Genomic DNA, 17,375 nt, shown 5'->3' with positions numbered 1-17,375 from the left:
ACAAGTTTGCCACTGCAATGTGGGATTAACAGTGCAAAAGCCATGCTAACACTGCTTCTAAGGAGGGTTTTCATTATCCCGGGTAAAAAAAAGTGGTGATGACCTTGCTTCTGTATTACATGTGTGAAGCGCTCTTCTAACCAGGGTTGAAAGCAAAGTTTAGAACAAAGATACCCCAGGGGTATGTGCATTGTGAAAAGCCTTTCAACGTGTTTCAAGGTGAACTTTTCCATTAAGGGTTTATCCGTTATAGATCCGCTCGAGTGAAGTTCATCTGATGAGTGTTACTTGAGAGATTTGAGTTGACATCACTGTAGACTTCAGCAACACATCTTTTCCCGAAGCAGTGGGATCCATAGTTCAAAAGTCGAACATCGTTTTTGCTCAAATTGAGCTGTGTCTGTACAAACCACAGATTAAACTTTATTTTTTATTTACTCTAATCAGTGAATAGCAAGCTAACTACTTGTTAGCATGTTACATGTTGCTATGACTGTATGTAGTTGATTAAAATAAATCTACCAAGGATTTTCCTCCATTGTTCCTGATGCTTCATGGTGTACACTCCTGTGTAATGTAGATGTTGCACATTCCCCAGTTGTGAGGGGAAAGTCAATGAAGGCATGCTCGCCACAACAGTGCTGCTTCTTTTATTCCTAAATAATAGTACTAATGTTTCTATCACTCAGGGTTACTTATAGTGAAGAACACATTTTACAGTGAAGTGAAGGAAGCAGTAACAATATACACTAAGCTGACTACCAGGCTATCAATTCAGGAATAGGCTAATGTCATTAGCCAAGCTTTAGCTAATGAATCATAGCCTTCACTATTTATGTGAAAAATATTCATACTGTATATCAAGCCAAGCTTTTTGATTTTTAATGAACATTTAGCCTTGCTGCATACAAATAACCAAATATATTATTATTATTATTATTATTATTATTATTATTATTATTATTATTATTATTATATGAATGATGTTTCATCAAATCACTACAGAGAATATTGTTGGCTATTATTAGTACTATAGGCTATAGTAATCTTGTCAGGTTAAGACCATGATAATTCTTTTGTGTTTGTGTGAGAGATTTCTCTCTTTCCTTTATTGATCTGTGTAGTATGATTTCCGCTCTTTCTCCAGCCACCTTGAGGAAAAAGAAAGGTGGTAAGTGTTAGCATTTAAGTGTGAGCGTCATAGATTAGTTTTACATTAGATCGTATAGATTGTAGTTTTAGAATGATATTCATCAAGACTATACTCAACTGTTGCATGACTGTATTTCTGTGTTAAGTAATAAGTTTATTCTGTTAGACTTTAGAGTACATTGTAGAGTTTTTAGACATTCGCTTTTTTAATATACATTGCCTGATATAAAAAGCTTTAATAATACTGAGCCTGTGTATCGATGTGCTAAAATATATACAATATGTTAACATTTCTATACAATAGTTTGATTGTTCATTTGCAAAAATCCATAGTAAAATGTTTCAAATGATTTAGTCAGTTATTCTGGTTAAGATAATAAATATTTAGTATATCACCAGCATATGCTAAAACTATTGTATAATGAATAGTTATACAATAGTATGAATAATAGATTTACATCAAAGCTGTAACTAGCAGGAAACTTTTTCGTAGCTCCACTTATGTATGGTGTTTTCCTGAATGACTGCAGCTAGTTTTGGTCTATGGAATAAAATCACAGCATACATTTAAACGGATATTTTTTTATTTATTATTAATTTTTGTTGAATATTTATTCAAGGACATTCAGATGGAAAATCTACCTGAACACCTAAACCTGTTAACTCAGACCTTGTTTATTAGACTTGTTAAATAGTTTATAAAAAATAATTTGCTTATAGATCATTTTTATTTAGTTCTGCCTTTCATATATAGTATGATATAACAATTGTAGAACAATACACAAATTGTCCTGTTCAAATTTGATAAGGCATGTAAGGGACAGTAGGCTACATCCTGTAAATGTATATTATCCTTACTAAGACTTTCTATTTTTTTTATTATTTTTTTTACTTTACATTCAATTGGCTTGTATTGCCATTTCTCTAGATTCAGTTGATGGAACAAAATGATAAATGTTGTTTCTCCATGGTACAAATAGTAACAATACAGTAGTAAAGTACACAAGACTATATACTGTGTAACATGGGTATATAAATAAATCAGGACAACAAAACAGAGTTTTGTGGGTAAAGCATTGGACTTCTGATCAGAAGGTTGTGAGTTTAAATCCCAGGTTCACAAAACTGCCACTGCTAGGCTCCTGAGCAAGGCCCTTTACCCACTATGGCTCAGGTGTATAAGATGAATTTAAATATACGTAGCTCTGTATAGCAGTGGCTGGAAATGTGTAGCAGCATTGTGCTGTTATTTAATATATCAACGCTGGACTGCACATAGAGACATCATGGCAAGCACCAAAATGAGAAGCTCATAGATTGATGCTTTGACAATTCCAGCTGGTTTAGAAAGTTGTACTTATTAGTATAGTAGAGTCATATTGCAAGGAGCACTACTTCAGGGACAACTGGATTGTCACTTTGGACCTGGTGCAATGGTGTACTTGCATTTACCAGCAGTGGATATAGCCATCCTTATCTTATCATCTCCCAACCACCAGCACTAATTGCCATGTCTTCTTCAATTTCCCATGAGAACATATGCATTCTTGGTGCATTTAAAGGCGTCTTTGTTTTGTCGCCCTTGATCTAAATATCTTTTTGCCTTTAAAATGGTGTATACAGACTGGTAAATAAGAGGTAGATTCAATTTATAAGAGGTTGTGAGAGTGAGTGAAGAAGTCACATCATGCTTTGTTACTGCTTCATACAAGGGATGACCTTACTGTACATTACCTGCTCCCAATATTGTCCTGCTCAATTCAAACTGGCCAGATGAAATAATTCATTTTTAGTTGATAATTAGACACTATTGATAATGGCAAGAATTGTAAGAAGAACAGTTGATTTGATTAAAAAAAAATGCATACAAATTTAACGTTATCTGGGTTCATCTGTAAATTAATTGTCATCTAAATGCCTGTTTTTAAACATTTGAGCATGCAGGTATGTATAGCATATAGAGAGAGTGTAAATCTATGTATATGTAGAGTCTGTAGAAGCGTGTGTGGGTTAAATCATGCTTCTCTCCCCATCTCTGTGTAGATACTCAGTCTTCTAATGTTGAGGGTCTGAAGAAGAGGATTGTTTTTCAAGTCACACTAAGTAATCACACAAAAATGCATGGAGGCTTTGAACAGAAAACAAAAGAATACATAATGAAAAAGGAAAAAAAAAAAAAAGTGAATCGCTCGCATGCAGCTCGGCAGCAGTGGCTAAAGCCCACTGCAAAATACTACAGAGCATGCACGGCTTTAAGGGCTGTATTTTCTGAAGCTTATTTGTTTTTGTACATTTATTATTTCTTTTAATTTCATCAAAATCATCCTTTGATGACAAGATTAATGCAATTATCAGCTTTTGGCACCATGGAGATTTTCCTTTTATAGGCGTCAAAAGTTGTGAATATCCTTCTTCTGTTTTTTCAGTGTGAAGTGTTTTTCATCTGTCATAGATAAAGTGGACGAAGTGCCTCCGTCCCAGAAAAACGCAAGGGACAATGGTTCAGTGGACATGAGAGTGGCCACCATTAAACCTCGCCCCTCCAGCCGCTGCTTGGTCACGCCTACTGATTTCAACGTAATTCTACATCTTATCTTTTTACCACTGTGTTTAAAAGTGTTTAAAATCACATCCTACTCATTATGCACTATATAGACCACATAAGTACAATCACATTACATGTGTCACAAAGCATATACTTTATTCATTATATAGCTCATACTGAATTAAATGCCTCACCATCATCAGTGCACTCTGAATGCATTCCAAACCACACACCATATTTACTCTACAGGCTATGCAGAGTGATAAGCTGTAGAATTCTGTGTGTTGGGGTGAGTCTGAATATACAGTATATCTTTATGTACTTTTGATGCTGAATGATTATAATCTATTTTGCAGGCCATTTATGAACGACAAGGTGTAGCTGTTGTTTCTCCCACCGTTCCTAGCGGACCACAGGGGGCATACTTGGGTGTACCAAAGGGAACAATAAAGAGACAAAAGTCCATCGGTAAGCAAACAAGTAATAACATTTTATTACAATTTACAATATATTGGTACATTATATTTATGGTAATAGATATGTATATGTACAGTACTTATTGTAATAACATTTTAACAACATATACTGTTTTATTGAGATTCATCTGTAACATAACATGCATCAACTCTTTTAATGCACAGTTATAAAGGCTTATACTGTAAATGGTTAAAAAGGCATTTGTTCACAATTGCTTGCTAACTCTGCTTTTCAGATGTTAGAATAACTTATTAATAGAAATTTTTTTTGGAGGTCTCATCCTTTTGGAGGTCTCACCCTACACCACTACATACAGAGCTGCAACGTGTTGTTTCTTGTCTTATAACTAAGCAGAGACAAAAAGTTTAATTTAAATAAAGGCATTATAAATTATAATTATAAATTATATATAAATTATAACTATAAATTATACCTGTAGAGTTTTCAAGAGTGAGAACATTTATTTATATTTTCTGTAAGACCCTTGGAAGTCCATCCTTTATTGATATTAGAAGCTGAAGAATTCCACTATATGCCAGGTCAATAATGTACTTGATTCATGGCACAAATACTTTATTCACCCAAAAATCTTCATGGCTCTATTTTTACACTTGTTGATTGCTATTCCCAGGTCAGATAACATTTCTATCACACAACAGGTTCTGTCTCGCCAGCTGAGCTTAGTTTATTAAGTTATCGTTAATTAGGCTGATCTTCTTGGCCTTTCAAATTCTTTTGCCATAGCTATCAGAAGTAATTATGCAACTGGAAAGTGCATTTTAATAAGTGATAATTGTATTATTCATGGTCCTTCAAATTCTTCTCTGACCATATGTCCTGAGGCAGGAAATTATGCAACTGATGTCACTTCTTATCAGACCTAACATAGCCACTCGGCCAAGACCAGATGCATGTACTGTATACTGTATGTATGTTCTAGGAAATGCCTCACAAAACACTGAAAGGCATTTTGAATTAGATAAAGTTTCACTTACCCTTTAGCCAAGCTAAATTACACAACTGACCTTGTGTCTCCTGGGAAGTGTTGTTAATTGTTAATAGTGATTTCAGAAAAGTATAAAAAGTCTGAACAGGCTAACTTGAATATGAACTCATGGAATGTCAGGCCCTTGGATGGACAGTTTTGTTTTTTAGTAAAGATTTAATTTTTTTTATTATTATTATTTAATTGGATGTGATAGTCTAATAACATATGCCCTGTTGATATTGTCTAGGTATTACGGAAGAGGAAAAGCAGTTCCTGACTCCTCCATTGCTAAAGTTCACACGGAGCCTTTCAATGCCTGATACATCCGAAGACATTCCACCTCCACCGGGAATCTCCCCTCCATCACCCCCTTTCAGCCCCACTGCCCCCACTAGCCGAGTATATAGCAACAACCAGCCTGGCTTTATGCAACCCCAAGCAGGCAGAGGGTACAGAAGTACAAACACCATCAATAGAGGTCGAGGTGGTTTTCTGCGACAAAACTCAGAGCAGTATGAACCTTCAAACTCCATATCAAACCAGCACAATTCCCGAAATCGAAACAGAGCCTCAGTCCCTGAGAACCCATATTCAGAAGTAGGAAACAAGGCCACTTATATCCCAGCCAAGCCAGCACGCAGGAAAGGGATGTTAGTAAAGCAGCCAAATGTGGAAGATAGTCCTGAGAAGACCTGTTCCATTCCAATACCCACCATCATTGTCAAAGAACCATCCACTAGCAGCAGTGGAAAAAGTAGTCAGGGAAGCAGCATGGAAATTGAGACAAGCACTTTGGATCATCCAGGCCAGCTGAGACCTGAGGATTCACTCAATCTAAATAATCCCTTTGCTGCTGCTATTGCTGGGGCGGTAAGAGACCGGGAAAAGAGGCTGGAAGCACGTAGGAATTCACCTGCATTTCTTTCCACAGATTTAGGGGATGAGGATATACCAATGCCCACTCCAACCCCTCGTTTGCACCACTCAAAGTCTATTGATGAGGGAATGTTTGCAAATGATGAAGGGCTTCGGACATTCATGGCACCACCTGCTTCGCTGCTTACTGTTTCACAAGGAAGTGGAGGTGAGAGTGAAGGAGGTGGAGGAAGTGGGGGTGGTGGTGGGGGCAATGTGACAGACTTTAACTCCCCTGAACCTGTGATTGTACGCGAACCTCTGAACACACGAACAAGGAACTGCCCTGATCTGGACAGTCCGGTAAGCCTTCCAGCAACAATAAAGACCTATAGCACCAATGGTGAAGGATATCTACACCCAGTTACAGGTAAAGCTCTTGATCCCAATTCCCCATTAGCTTTGGCTCTGGCAGCCCGAGACAGAGCTATAAAAGAGCAAGCACAGCCTCCTCCAGTTTCCCCAAAGCTGGAGCCTCACAAACCGGATATCAATCAACCCCTGTTTATAGATACCAAGCTTCGCTCAGGCATTGAGGCCAAATTTGCTGCCTCTCTTTGCACAGGCCGGGCCGGTCTTCGGAGGCAGAGGACAGAGTCTAAATATGAAGCAGAAGGTACAAAAGATAGCAAGCAGGAAGAGGAAAAAAAGAACGTGGTGGTTGACATTGTAGATAAATCACAGCAGAAGCCAGCAGGATTGTTGATGGTGCACACAATGGATGGAGTGAAGACAGAAGAAAATAATGTAAATGATGAAGTGAAAGAGGAAATGACACCTCAACTGGACACAGAAATTAGAGACTCAGACTCCAAAACTACTGTAACTCCCAACTCCCAGACACCTGCCCCATCCCGAACAATAAGTATCACATTAGGTGGATCAGTGGATGAACCAATCAAACTGCCTTTCCGAATCCCCCCTCCACCGCTGGCCTCTGTAGATATTGATGAGGAATTTGTATTTGCTGAACCTTTACCACCTCCACTGGAGTTTGCCAACAGTATTGACATTCCTGAAGACCAAGTAGCAGAGATCCTTAAGCAGAGAAAAAACAGTGTACAAGGGGGCCCTTTACCCCCGTACCACCCCCATGCTCCTCCACCCATCAATGCAGAACTGAAACGTCCTGGGATAATAAACTGCATCCCCCCTTCCAGCTTCCCTCCACCACCTTCTGAGAGCTTTGAGCCAATCACGGACTCTGGAATAGAAATGGATAGCCGAAGTAGCGGAGACCCCCACCTAGAGACCACCAGCACCATCTCTACCGTGTCCAGCATCTCAACACTGTCTTCAGAAGGCAGTGAGGCTTTGGACACCTGCACAGTCTATGCAGACGGGCAGGTCTTCCTGGTGGACCGACCCCCTGTGCCGCCCAAGCCAAAAATAAAGCCCATCATCAAGAGCAATGCACTTTACAGGGACCCCTTGATTGAAGAGAGTCCCGAATCCTTCAATCAGCCCCCACCTCCACCTCCTCCACCACAATCAGAGCCCCCCAAAACACCAACGCAGAGAGCTTCTAAGCTGTGGAGGGAAAGTCCTGACCTCCGCAGCCCCCCCTCATCTAATCCAGATCCTAAGGCAAATGTTATTAGTGAGCTCAGCTCCATCCTGCAGCACATGAATAAGGAAAAATCCCCAAAACAGGGTGATTCCCTTGATTCTCCAACAGGACCCAGGAGCTTTACAAACAGGTGAGAGACAATCTTATTTACATGTAATATAAATGGTATATTCACAGGTAGTGGTAGAATGTTATCAGTTTGAATCCCAGGACCACAACATTGCCCTTGAGCAAAGCCTATAAATGAGATAATAATAATAATAAGTCACTGGTGAGCTCATCACTTTCAGCATTTCGAAAATACATTTTGAATAAATATAATATTTAGTTTACTTGATGCAACATCCTTTATCATGCTTGTCAGAGAAGATTTTTGTGGTGCTTGAAAACAGTTTTATATTTTTTGTATTTACATTTTTAAAATTGCCTTCTGATGAGTGCAGGCTATCCCTCTGCAAAGGCAGTAACTGTAAACCATTCTATTTGTATTTATTTTACATGTGCTGCATTGTTTATCTTTATGGTTATGAACACAAATCAAAAGCTCACAATTTTGTGCCTCCTGTATAACAGTACAAATGGTTTGCTTATGCATTTATCGCAATGTTCAGGTAAACAGCAGGATGTGGAAAAGGTGTAATCTCTGTGACTTTGACCATGGCATGGTTGTTGGTGCCAGAACATTTCAGGTCTGAGCTAACCGGAAGTCTATACTACCTCAAATAAGCACTCTTTATAACTGTGGCAAGCAGAAAACCGTCTCAGAAAACATTCCCCACCAAACCGTGAGGTAAAAGAGCAACAGCAGCAGAAGAACAGATCAGGTTCCACTGCTGTCATCCAAGAACAGGAATCATAGGCTACTGTAGCACAGGCTCACCAAAATTGGATAGTTAAAGGAAATTTTTCATCTTTTTTCATCTATATATGATTGGATACATTGCATAGCTGTCATATGATGAACTTTCACACTCTCTCTGGAACTGGGAAGCTGTAAAAATGGCCGTTCAGCAATTAGCAATTTAGTAAAATCTCATATACCCAATCTATATGTTTATTGTTATCTTTCACACACATAAGCAGGTCAGTCCCCGTCCTTTGTTTTATTTATCTTTGATTTGGAATATAATAACCCTAGGCTTATGCTGTACAGTATGTAGTGACACACTGTGACTACTCCCTCTAGTGGCTGTATATGGATATTACAAATCCCTTTAACAGTTTTTATTTCTGGTTATGTGTTTGATTAAATATTGTGTAGGTTGGCCTTGTGTGTCAGGGAGCATTATTCTGCTGAATGTACCACACTTGTTATTGTGACAAGGTTAACAATGTTATTTAAACACTTGCTGAGGTTTTAATGTTATGGCTATATAAGATAAGACGTGGAACATCTGACATTTTGTACAAAGGGGATAACATGGTCAATATTATAAATATGCTTCTAAATATACATTTAAATAAAGACCAAGAAACAGTACAACATCATGATAATTATATTGAGATTTTATACGTATATATAGCAGTATGTTTTCCCTGTACCTCAGGGGTTTCCTTCACCAGTCCGAAGACATGCTTTGTAGGCTGACTGGCATCTGTAAAGTTGTCTGTAGTGTGAATGGATGTGCGAGCATGTGTGTGATTGTACCCTATGATAGACTGGCATCATTTCCAGGATGTACATCGCTTTTGCCCTGGATAAGCAGTAAAGAGGATTGATGGACTGATGAATGGATGTATGGATGGATAGATAGATGGACAGATATAAAGCAGTTGTTGTGGATGTGGCGTGAAATCCACTGCAGTTTTTTTCACACATCCACATTTGCACAAAGGTACAGCTTAGTATGGGTAATGTAATACCAACATGCTTGTGAGAAGAAACCAGAGAATGTAAAGGAAACCTACACGGATATGGAAGAACATGTACAACTACACAGAACCAGAAACTAGATTTCAGGACATAATCCTGGTTTCCTACAGCTGGAAAATTCAACGTTGGCACAGGATTCCACATAATGATTTTTTGTATTTTAATTGTAAGGTATATTTTGTAAAAAAAAAAAAAAAAAAAAAACATTCCAAGTAGTTGAAGATAAAGACCCAGGTTTTTTTTGCATAGTTCATGTATAGTTAGCAAAAATGATTATTTGTGTGTATGAAAGAGTGTGAGTTTGTGGAGATGTTTTTTTTTTTTGAGAACAATAAAAACAAAAAAGATAAGGAGAATGTAACATAATGTCTAACTGTAATGCCAATTACAAAGATAAAAAAGCATTGTGATTAAAAGCGTAACATTTTCTTATTATTTTATTCATATAAATAAGGTATGAGATAAGCATCAAGATGTGTTAAAATGTTCTCCTTCTCAATGATCAATTACTGTGGATTAACTCTCTCTCTCTCTCTCTCTCTCTCTCTCTTCCTCTCTCTCTCTCTCTCTCTCCTCATTTCTTTTTATTTTCTCTTATTTAAACTGCATCGTCACAATCTATTGGTCCTATCATTGTACCTTGTTTCACTTTTCTCCTTCTTCTTCTCTCTCTCTTCTCATTTCTCTCTATATATCCCACTTTCTCGCTTTCTTCAGGGATTCTGCCATTCCCTCTGTCTCAGGTACCCAGCGCTCCACTGCTCTAACATTCACCACTCCATCTACTCCTCCCTCCATCCTTCCTTCAGTCACCTCTCCTCCTGCAACAAGCCCCACCCCTTCCACACCAGGCCCGGCATCGTCTCCGGCACCGACCCCGCCTCTTTGCCTGTTCGGAAGCCGCTCCGCATCTCCTCTCTCACTCTTGCACTCGTCCTCGTCGTCCTCATCTTCATCCAACTCCAAGCCGTTTTCCAGCAAGCCCATCCTGCTGTGGTCCAAGCACGACGTCGCTGACTGGCTGGAGAGCCTCAACATGGCCGAACACAGAGACGCCTTCATGGAGAATGAGATCGAGGGATCTCACCTGCCAAACCTGCAAAAAGATGACCTCATCGATCTGGGAGTGACACGGGTCGGCCATCGCATGAACATCGAGAGGGCGCTTAAGCTGCTGATGGACAGATAAAGCAAAGAAGAGTGCACTTTTTCTTCCCTTGCCTTCTGTCTCTCCCTACACAAATGCTGAGCAGGAAGGACTATCAGTAAGGACACTCGCTTTTTACACATCCTTCCCGAGCGTGTGAACGAGTGTGTGAGAAAAAAACACTTCTGATTCATTTGGGACCACTCTGACTTTTTCAGATCGCCAGCTGAGCTGGAGGCTTTTTTCTATCTTTGCTAGAAAAAAAAATATTTCATCACTATAAAAATATTTGGCGGTTAACTTGCAGCAAACACACACTGGAACAAATAAGATGTGTCAGTTTGTTCTTTTCTTTTCCTTTCTTCAATTCTGTGTGTGTGTGTGTGTGTGTGTGTGTGTGTGTGTGTGTGTGTGTGTGTGTGTGTGTGTGTGTTTGTGTGTGTGATTGAGACCCAAGCCAAAAATGGGAGTCTATCTACAGACTGCAGAGCCGTGCTTGTTAGTGCTAAAGAGTAGAAACGTATGACATAAATAGAAATATAACAGAAACCCTGACAGAATTTCTCCCTTCCTAGAGCTAGGAATGCAGATGTGTTTTTATTTATTTATTTATTTATTTACAAATCTTACTCACCAGTTTGGTTAAAATCCCGTCTGGTTAGTTAGCTGGCTAACAAGATAGAAAAGCCAATGATATTCTTCTTCCTGTTTCAAGACTTCCATGACACACTTACTTTGTCATATATACCACCGGTGGTTTGTGATCTGCAGAGAACTCTGAGAAAACAGTTGGGCATGAGCCGATTCTGGTGTCCAGTATCACGATAATCAGGATAAACAATTTATTATCACTTAAACCATTCATATTTGATTATTATAAAAACTTTATTTTTATTTAAATTTTGATTAGTTTTTGTTCAGCAGCCATACCAAGCAGGCCAAGCAGTGAATATATATATATTTCTTTTTGTTTGGTTTTAAGCATGTTACACTGCTAGAGTGATATTCCCCAGTCCTGCTCGCGATGGCCGCTGAACAAAATTAAGCGATTGTATTCTTCAGTTCCGTCTAAAATTAGCAGAAGACATGTATCCTCATGCTGCCTGCAGACCAGGACACTGAGTACAACATCCCCAAACACTTGTACACCTAAACGTCATCCATGATGATATACCAGGTGCTGAATATCCTGATAACTGACACCGGCACATGTCTAGTGACAAGTAAACACACACACACACACACACACACACACACACACACACACACACATCAACACACACACACACACACACACACACACACACACACACACACACACACACACACACACACACACACACACACACACACACCTGTCATATCAGTACAGGAACTCCAGTGTAGCAGCCCCTCCTGTGTGAATGTGTGATGTGTGTGTGTGTGTGTGTGTGTGTGTGTGTGTGTGTTTTTTCCTTTTTGTCTTCCTTGTGACTGAAGGGTGGATTTATCAGCTCGGAATAACTCAAAATCAAAAGTGTGCCACTCCTCTGTTATATTTTCTAGACAGACTCTCTCATTTACAATCACGCTATCGCAATAGATTTCTAGAATTGTAGCCGTCCGAATGATTTATTTACTAATTATTTATTAGGTGTGAGACAATCCCCCTACTTCTGTCTGTGTCCATGTCTCTCACTTCTCCTCCTTACTTTTCTCTTTCTCTATCTCCCTCAGTTTTTTGCTTACCAAAACTTCTCTTTTTCCTCTTATTTTTCTTTCATTCTTTCACTTCATCATTCTGATTGTATGCATTCATTTAGTTATTTTCTTAAAACAATGAAAATGAAAGTGACTTCTTTGGACAGCAGACACTCGATTGTGGGTTTTTGTGTACGCTCTATTAAGGATTCCCCCAAAAGAACAGCCACTGAGCCGTTAAGGATTCTTTATCACACCATTTAAAGAGTCTAAATCCTAGAAAATAATACAGGACAAACACAAAACATTAAGTAACAAGAGGTGAAGATCTTTTCTTTACATTAAGTAACAAGAGGTGAACATGTTTTTAAACATCGGGCTTGGTTTGACCCCACACTGTGTCGGTCCAGGAGATGAAGTTATATCAGTATATTGTCCAGTTTTATCAGAACAAATATGCCCTTACAATCTTACGATGCCTTAACTGTATCCCATCCATTTTCTGTATTGTCCTCTATTCATATTCATAATCTTCTTGCAGTACATAAGTGATGAGAGATGTTCTTACTGCTGTATTTGTCTCTTCCTTATATTCTGTCTTTCCATCAACAATCAACACTCCTTCACTTACTTGTCTCCTCATTTGTCTTACTCCATTCTTCTCGTCTTTACTTTGTTTCTTTCTTTCTTTTGCTCTTCGCTATCTTTCTTCCTCAATATAAGCCGAACCTGCCATAAAAGCATTGCTCCGCTTTATACACAGAGTCTATTTTTAAACTTGTAAAGCGTATGTGTAAGGAAAAGGCACAGAACAAATAAAAAAAAAACACTCATTGTCACTATTAGAGATCTGATTGTTAATCATGAACAACCTGATTTTATATTTTGATACTTTGACCAATGTGACCATATTTACTGTTGGATCTGTTTAAAAAGATAGAGAACTAGAGTAAATGTGTAAACTCTTATGTATGAGTGAGTAGGGCGTGTGCTGAGATTCAGTCACCAGTTTCATCTCACAGACAAAACATCGAAAAGAACGACTGGAAAGAGAGAGAGGGAGAGGTGGAGAAATACAGGGCGAGAGTGGTAGGAGAGGAAGAGGAAAAGGTATACAGGAAATATAAAGGAAGAAGACAGGAAATGCAGGACATACTGGGGAGAAAAAAAAGAGGTTGGAGCCATGTGGAGGAAATGCCTGAGAGAGAGGGGGGGGGGGGAAGGGGGGCAGATTTCTCCAGACTTCTCCAGATGCTGAACAAATGTGATTTTAGATTAATTTTTAGATACATTTTTCTAAACATTCCCTCATCTTCATTCCATCCCAGAAATATTTTAAAAGTATGTTTGTGTGTGAATTTTCAGATGGACCTTGAGTGAATGACTTTAGAGTTCTACTATGGGTTATTATTATTATTATTATTATTATTATTATTATTATTTGCTGGGAGCGGAATTGAAACTTGCTGCCCAAGTCACGCTGCTTTGTGTCGACCCTTTTTAAATAGAGATTATTTTACACTAGAGTATGACAGCAAAAACTTAAAGCACAGTATTTTTAATGATTTCTATAGAAAATGTATGGAATTTTATAAAGCTATGGGACTGAAATGGTGCGGTTTGCCAAATTGTGTTTTAGGACTATTTAAATGAGATGAAATATGTACATTTATCTGATTCCTTAAGAAGCAATATTTCTATATATATATATGAATCTCTCCTTGGTTGTGAGCTTCAACAATACATTCTGAAATCTGTGACTGTAAGATCGAAAAGATACGTATTTTACGATATTGGAGGTAAAATAGTCTACATTACTAAATCATAACGGTTGAGTTTCTGTAAAATGTGTGTATACCTGACATGCTGTAAATGTATACACAGGCCACGTCTACACTCTTTATATAATGCTTATTAGCAATGGAAAATGTAGATTAAAGCAGTAGTTGAATTAAATGAAATGCTGAACTTCGCTATCAGGCCTCACCTCCCCAACATTCAGCTACTTTTTTTTTTCTTTTTAAATAGATAAGCCTTTTAGCCTCACTTTGTTTTTCTGTGTTCATGATCTCTTTCTTTGCTGTAATTTTGTGCAGATCCTCTTAATTAGAAAGTAACAAAACTATTATTAAATGTCAAAAAGATCAATTCCAGAGACTGCTTTTCCCCCTGCCCAAAATGTTTCATGTATGGGAACCAAAACTTACTACAAAAAATAAACAAAGCATTTATGACCTAATGCGAGTATTCAGTGATTAAGCCTGAAGAGCATGATTATGGAGGTTATGCTTACAGACTGTGGTGTGTGTATGTGTGTGTGCATGTGTGTGTGTGCTGAGCCCATCTACATCAACTTGGTGCTAAAAGCTAGTTTTGGTGCTAAAAGCATGTTTGAGAGCTAGTTAGAGCTGGAAGTAAATATAAAAACATGACAAATGTACTTTATGTTCACTAGCTGCCCAAGAATATTTGTGTAAAAAAATTGTATGTATAGATGTTTTTTATTATTTGATAGCCTTATGCTTTAATTCAAGCATAAATACCATATGTTGGTTTAGTCACATGATGTCATCACTCAATGTATACGGCAACAGAACTCACCTGGGTGGCTACAGGATTATATATTGCAGCAATGTCATGTGGTGATGCAAACATTATTTGAAATGGTATTTGCAATATAATACCAGTGAGTCTGGATTACAATGAATTCCGGCGATGCATCCGAACTGCCTGAGGTGGTTTACAATAACATGAGAAACAGGACTAACCTAAGGACTGAATTCAGGGGTTAATACTGACCTGATATTACTGAGAGAACTACCTTGTAGAATGTGGAGAAAATTTATAGTGATGGCCCAGTTACAGTAAATGCAGTAAAGAGTGCCTAAAGAGGAATTCCATGTAGAGTTGCGTTAGGGGTTTGGTGTCCATCCTTTACAAACAGAAAATACTTGAAATGTTGTGCCACTAGGGGACTTGAGGACAGAGGTAGTATTCCACCTAGGGGACGGTACTGAGATTGCACCTACAGTGCTGAGGTGTAATGCAAAGGCTGACATAACTCTAAACCTTACTGACTGTTTGGACAGCAACAGCAGGAAGCAGGGTCTTGTAAACCAATCTTGGGGTCACAAGCAGGCACTGTTACCAATATAGTAGTCTGTATTGCAAAGGTAGTATACCCTGCAAGTGAAGTGTCCATAGTGGTTAACTATTTTCAAATAGGCAGTGCTTCCAACAACATTCATATTAGCAAAGCCCCTGTGATATCAGTACATGATTATTTGGCCTTCTTTCATTAAGACACTTAGGCATTTCATTCTGGGTGGTGTGTGGTCCAGTCACAAGATATACCTGTATCTGGAATGCACCCAATTGCAGCATGACTAGGGGAATTACCAACCTGCCCATTATCATCCCCAATAGTATTGTTCTGCTGTAGGCCTGGGACTGGTGCCCTCACATGCCTTAACCTGGCCCAGGTTCCCCTCCACCAGTAGTGAGCTGGAAGGGGAACAACTTTTACAGACCGGAATGGTTGTTCCAATGATAAAGTGTTGCCAGTCCGTTCCATGTTCAACGCAACAGTGTTCGTTTTCACTGGAGCAACTCATACCTGGGCATCAGTATCTGTGTTCAACAGAACACGGGTTATGAGGTCTGATTCACCCTAAATGGTGGCAAAGTCTTCGCACCGATAAATAGGTGCCCTGCAAGAAAGTGAAGTGATTTGATGTTCTGGGTTATACTGCACTTTTCAGCCCTACTAAAAAGCCCATCTTTTATACAGTGGATGTCACAGCTGGCTGTCATCTGTGAGTGACGGTAGCAGTCAAAGTGCCAGCTCAACTGGTAGCTCATCAGCTTTAGGGACATGACAGATGACTGACCTATAAGAATGGCTCTGCTAGAAAGTACAAGCCTCAGCATGATACAGGTCTCAGCACATGGATCACATGTCTGTTTGCCAGTTTGTTGATTCTAATCTTTTACATTGTGTTTGTCAGTCATCACAGGACTTAGGCTTTTGTGACTACCAACTATTTTTGGAAATAGCTGTTTAGATTGAGGGGCCTGAGCCACATTCTAGCCTGAAACAAGGAGCTGCAGAGAATATAGATCACTCAATGGTTTGGTAATTGACAATGCATAGTTCATAGAGGAAAAGAAATACTCAAAAATGCAGTTGGAGGAAGAGGAAAACAATCAAGCTTTTTTTCAATTAACCTTGTATTTTTTTTCTCTGCATACATTAAGCACACGCAAATGGTAAAGAAGTATGTGTACGGGAAGAAACAATTTCAGCTGGGCATTTTAACTATCCATGTTTTTATTAACTGAAATTTCGTTTCATACAAAAAAAAAAACAGGCATGTAATGAGAGGTAAGCCAGCAAGATACAGATAAAAATAATAGATCTGAGAAGGTCACTTTTTTTTATAAAACCCCAAACCCAAACACTTAGCTGTTGCTACTTGGCCATGGATGCATCATTTTATGAATTACTGCACCAGGAAAGCTGTTACATATCAGATAAGATCAAGCTATATATCGATATCCGCACTGTTTCGAACACTGGAATTCATAAGAATTCATCTTATAGGATGTCCCAAATGGTAATTCACCAAGATATCTTGATGATCATTATTCTTTTCAGGTTTCACTTCTGGGACACCGCCAATATTAGGCCACGTTCAAGTCAAAAGTGCACTCAATCCAGCAGAAACAGACATAAAACCTCTCAACATGGTGTTGGTCAGGAAGAAAACAACGCAGAGGCTCCGAGTTACAAACCACAAGTACATCAACAAGGACAAAAACCAAAAACACTGCATGCCCAGGATGCACAGAAAGATTTCTCTTCCTGCTCAGAGTCTATACATATTTCACAAAACAAAATATTTCTTTCTTTATTTTTTTCACCATAACAGCTGGAAAGAACCAAATTCACCTGGTAGCAGTTTGGTTATTGCATGCCAGTAAAGTTATAGTATATTTTAGTGTTATAGCTTTTTGGTCACATCGTAC

At 38.6% G+C, this 17,375-nt stretch overlaps 1 protein-coding gene across 9 annotated transcripts in view; it reads left to right on the top strand.

Moving 5' to 3' along the window:
• LOC113656715 (SH3 and multiple ankyrin repeat domains protein 2-like) overlaps positions 1–12,163 on the top strand; it is a 116,474-nt gene extending 104,311 nt beyond the window's left edge. For 4 of the 9 annotated variants that reach the window (XM_047822297.1, XM_047822296.1, XM_047822295.1 and 1 more), the window contains 4 exons: positions 3,605–3,729; positions 4,054–4,165; positions 5,410–7,777; positions 10,238–12,163. In XM_047822297.1, the coding sequence (XP_047678253.1) occupies positions 3,605–3,729; positions 4,054–4,165; positions 5,410–7,777; positions 10,238–10,709 (3,077 nt within the window). In that variant the 3' untranslated portion in view covers positions 10,710–12,163. Of the gene's footprint in view, positions 1–1,147; positions 1,172–3,195; positions 3,256–3,604; positions 3,730–4,053; positions 4,166–5,409; positions 7,778–10,237 lie in introns of all 9 variants that reach the window. The other 5 variants (XM_047822291.1, XM_047822289.1, XM_047822298.1 and 2 more) reach the window with 2 other exon arrangements.
• Positions 12,164–17,375: the final 5,212 nt, after the last annotated feature.

The sequence above is a fragment of the Tachysurus fulvidraco genome, chromosome 13, assembly GCF_022655615.1.
Source record: "Tachysurus fulvidraco isolate hzauxx_2018 chromosome 13, HZAU_PFXX_2.0, whole genome shotgun sequence".
Lineage (NCBI taxonomy): Eukaryota > Metazoa > Chordata > Actinopteri > Siluriformes > Bagridae > Tachysurus > Tachysurus fulvidraco.
This window is presented reverse-complemented; position numbering and strand designations above follow the sequence as displayed.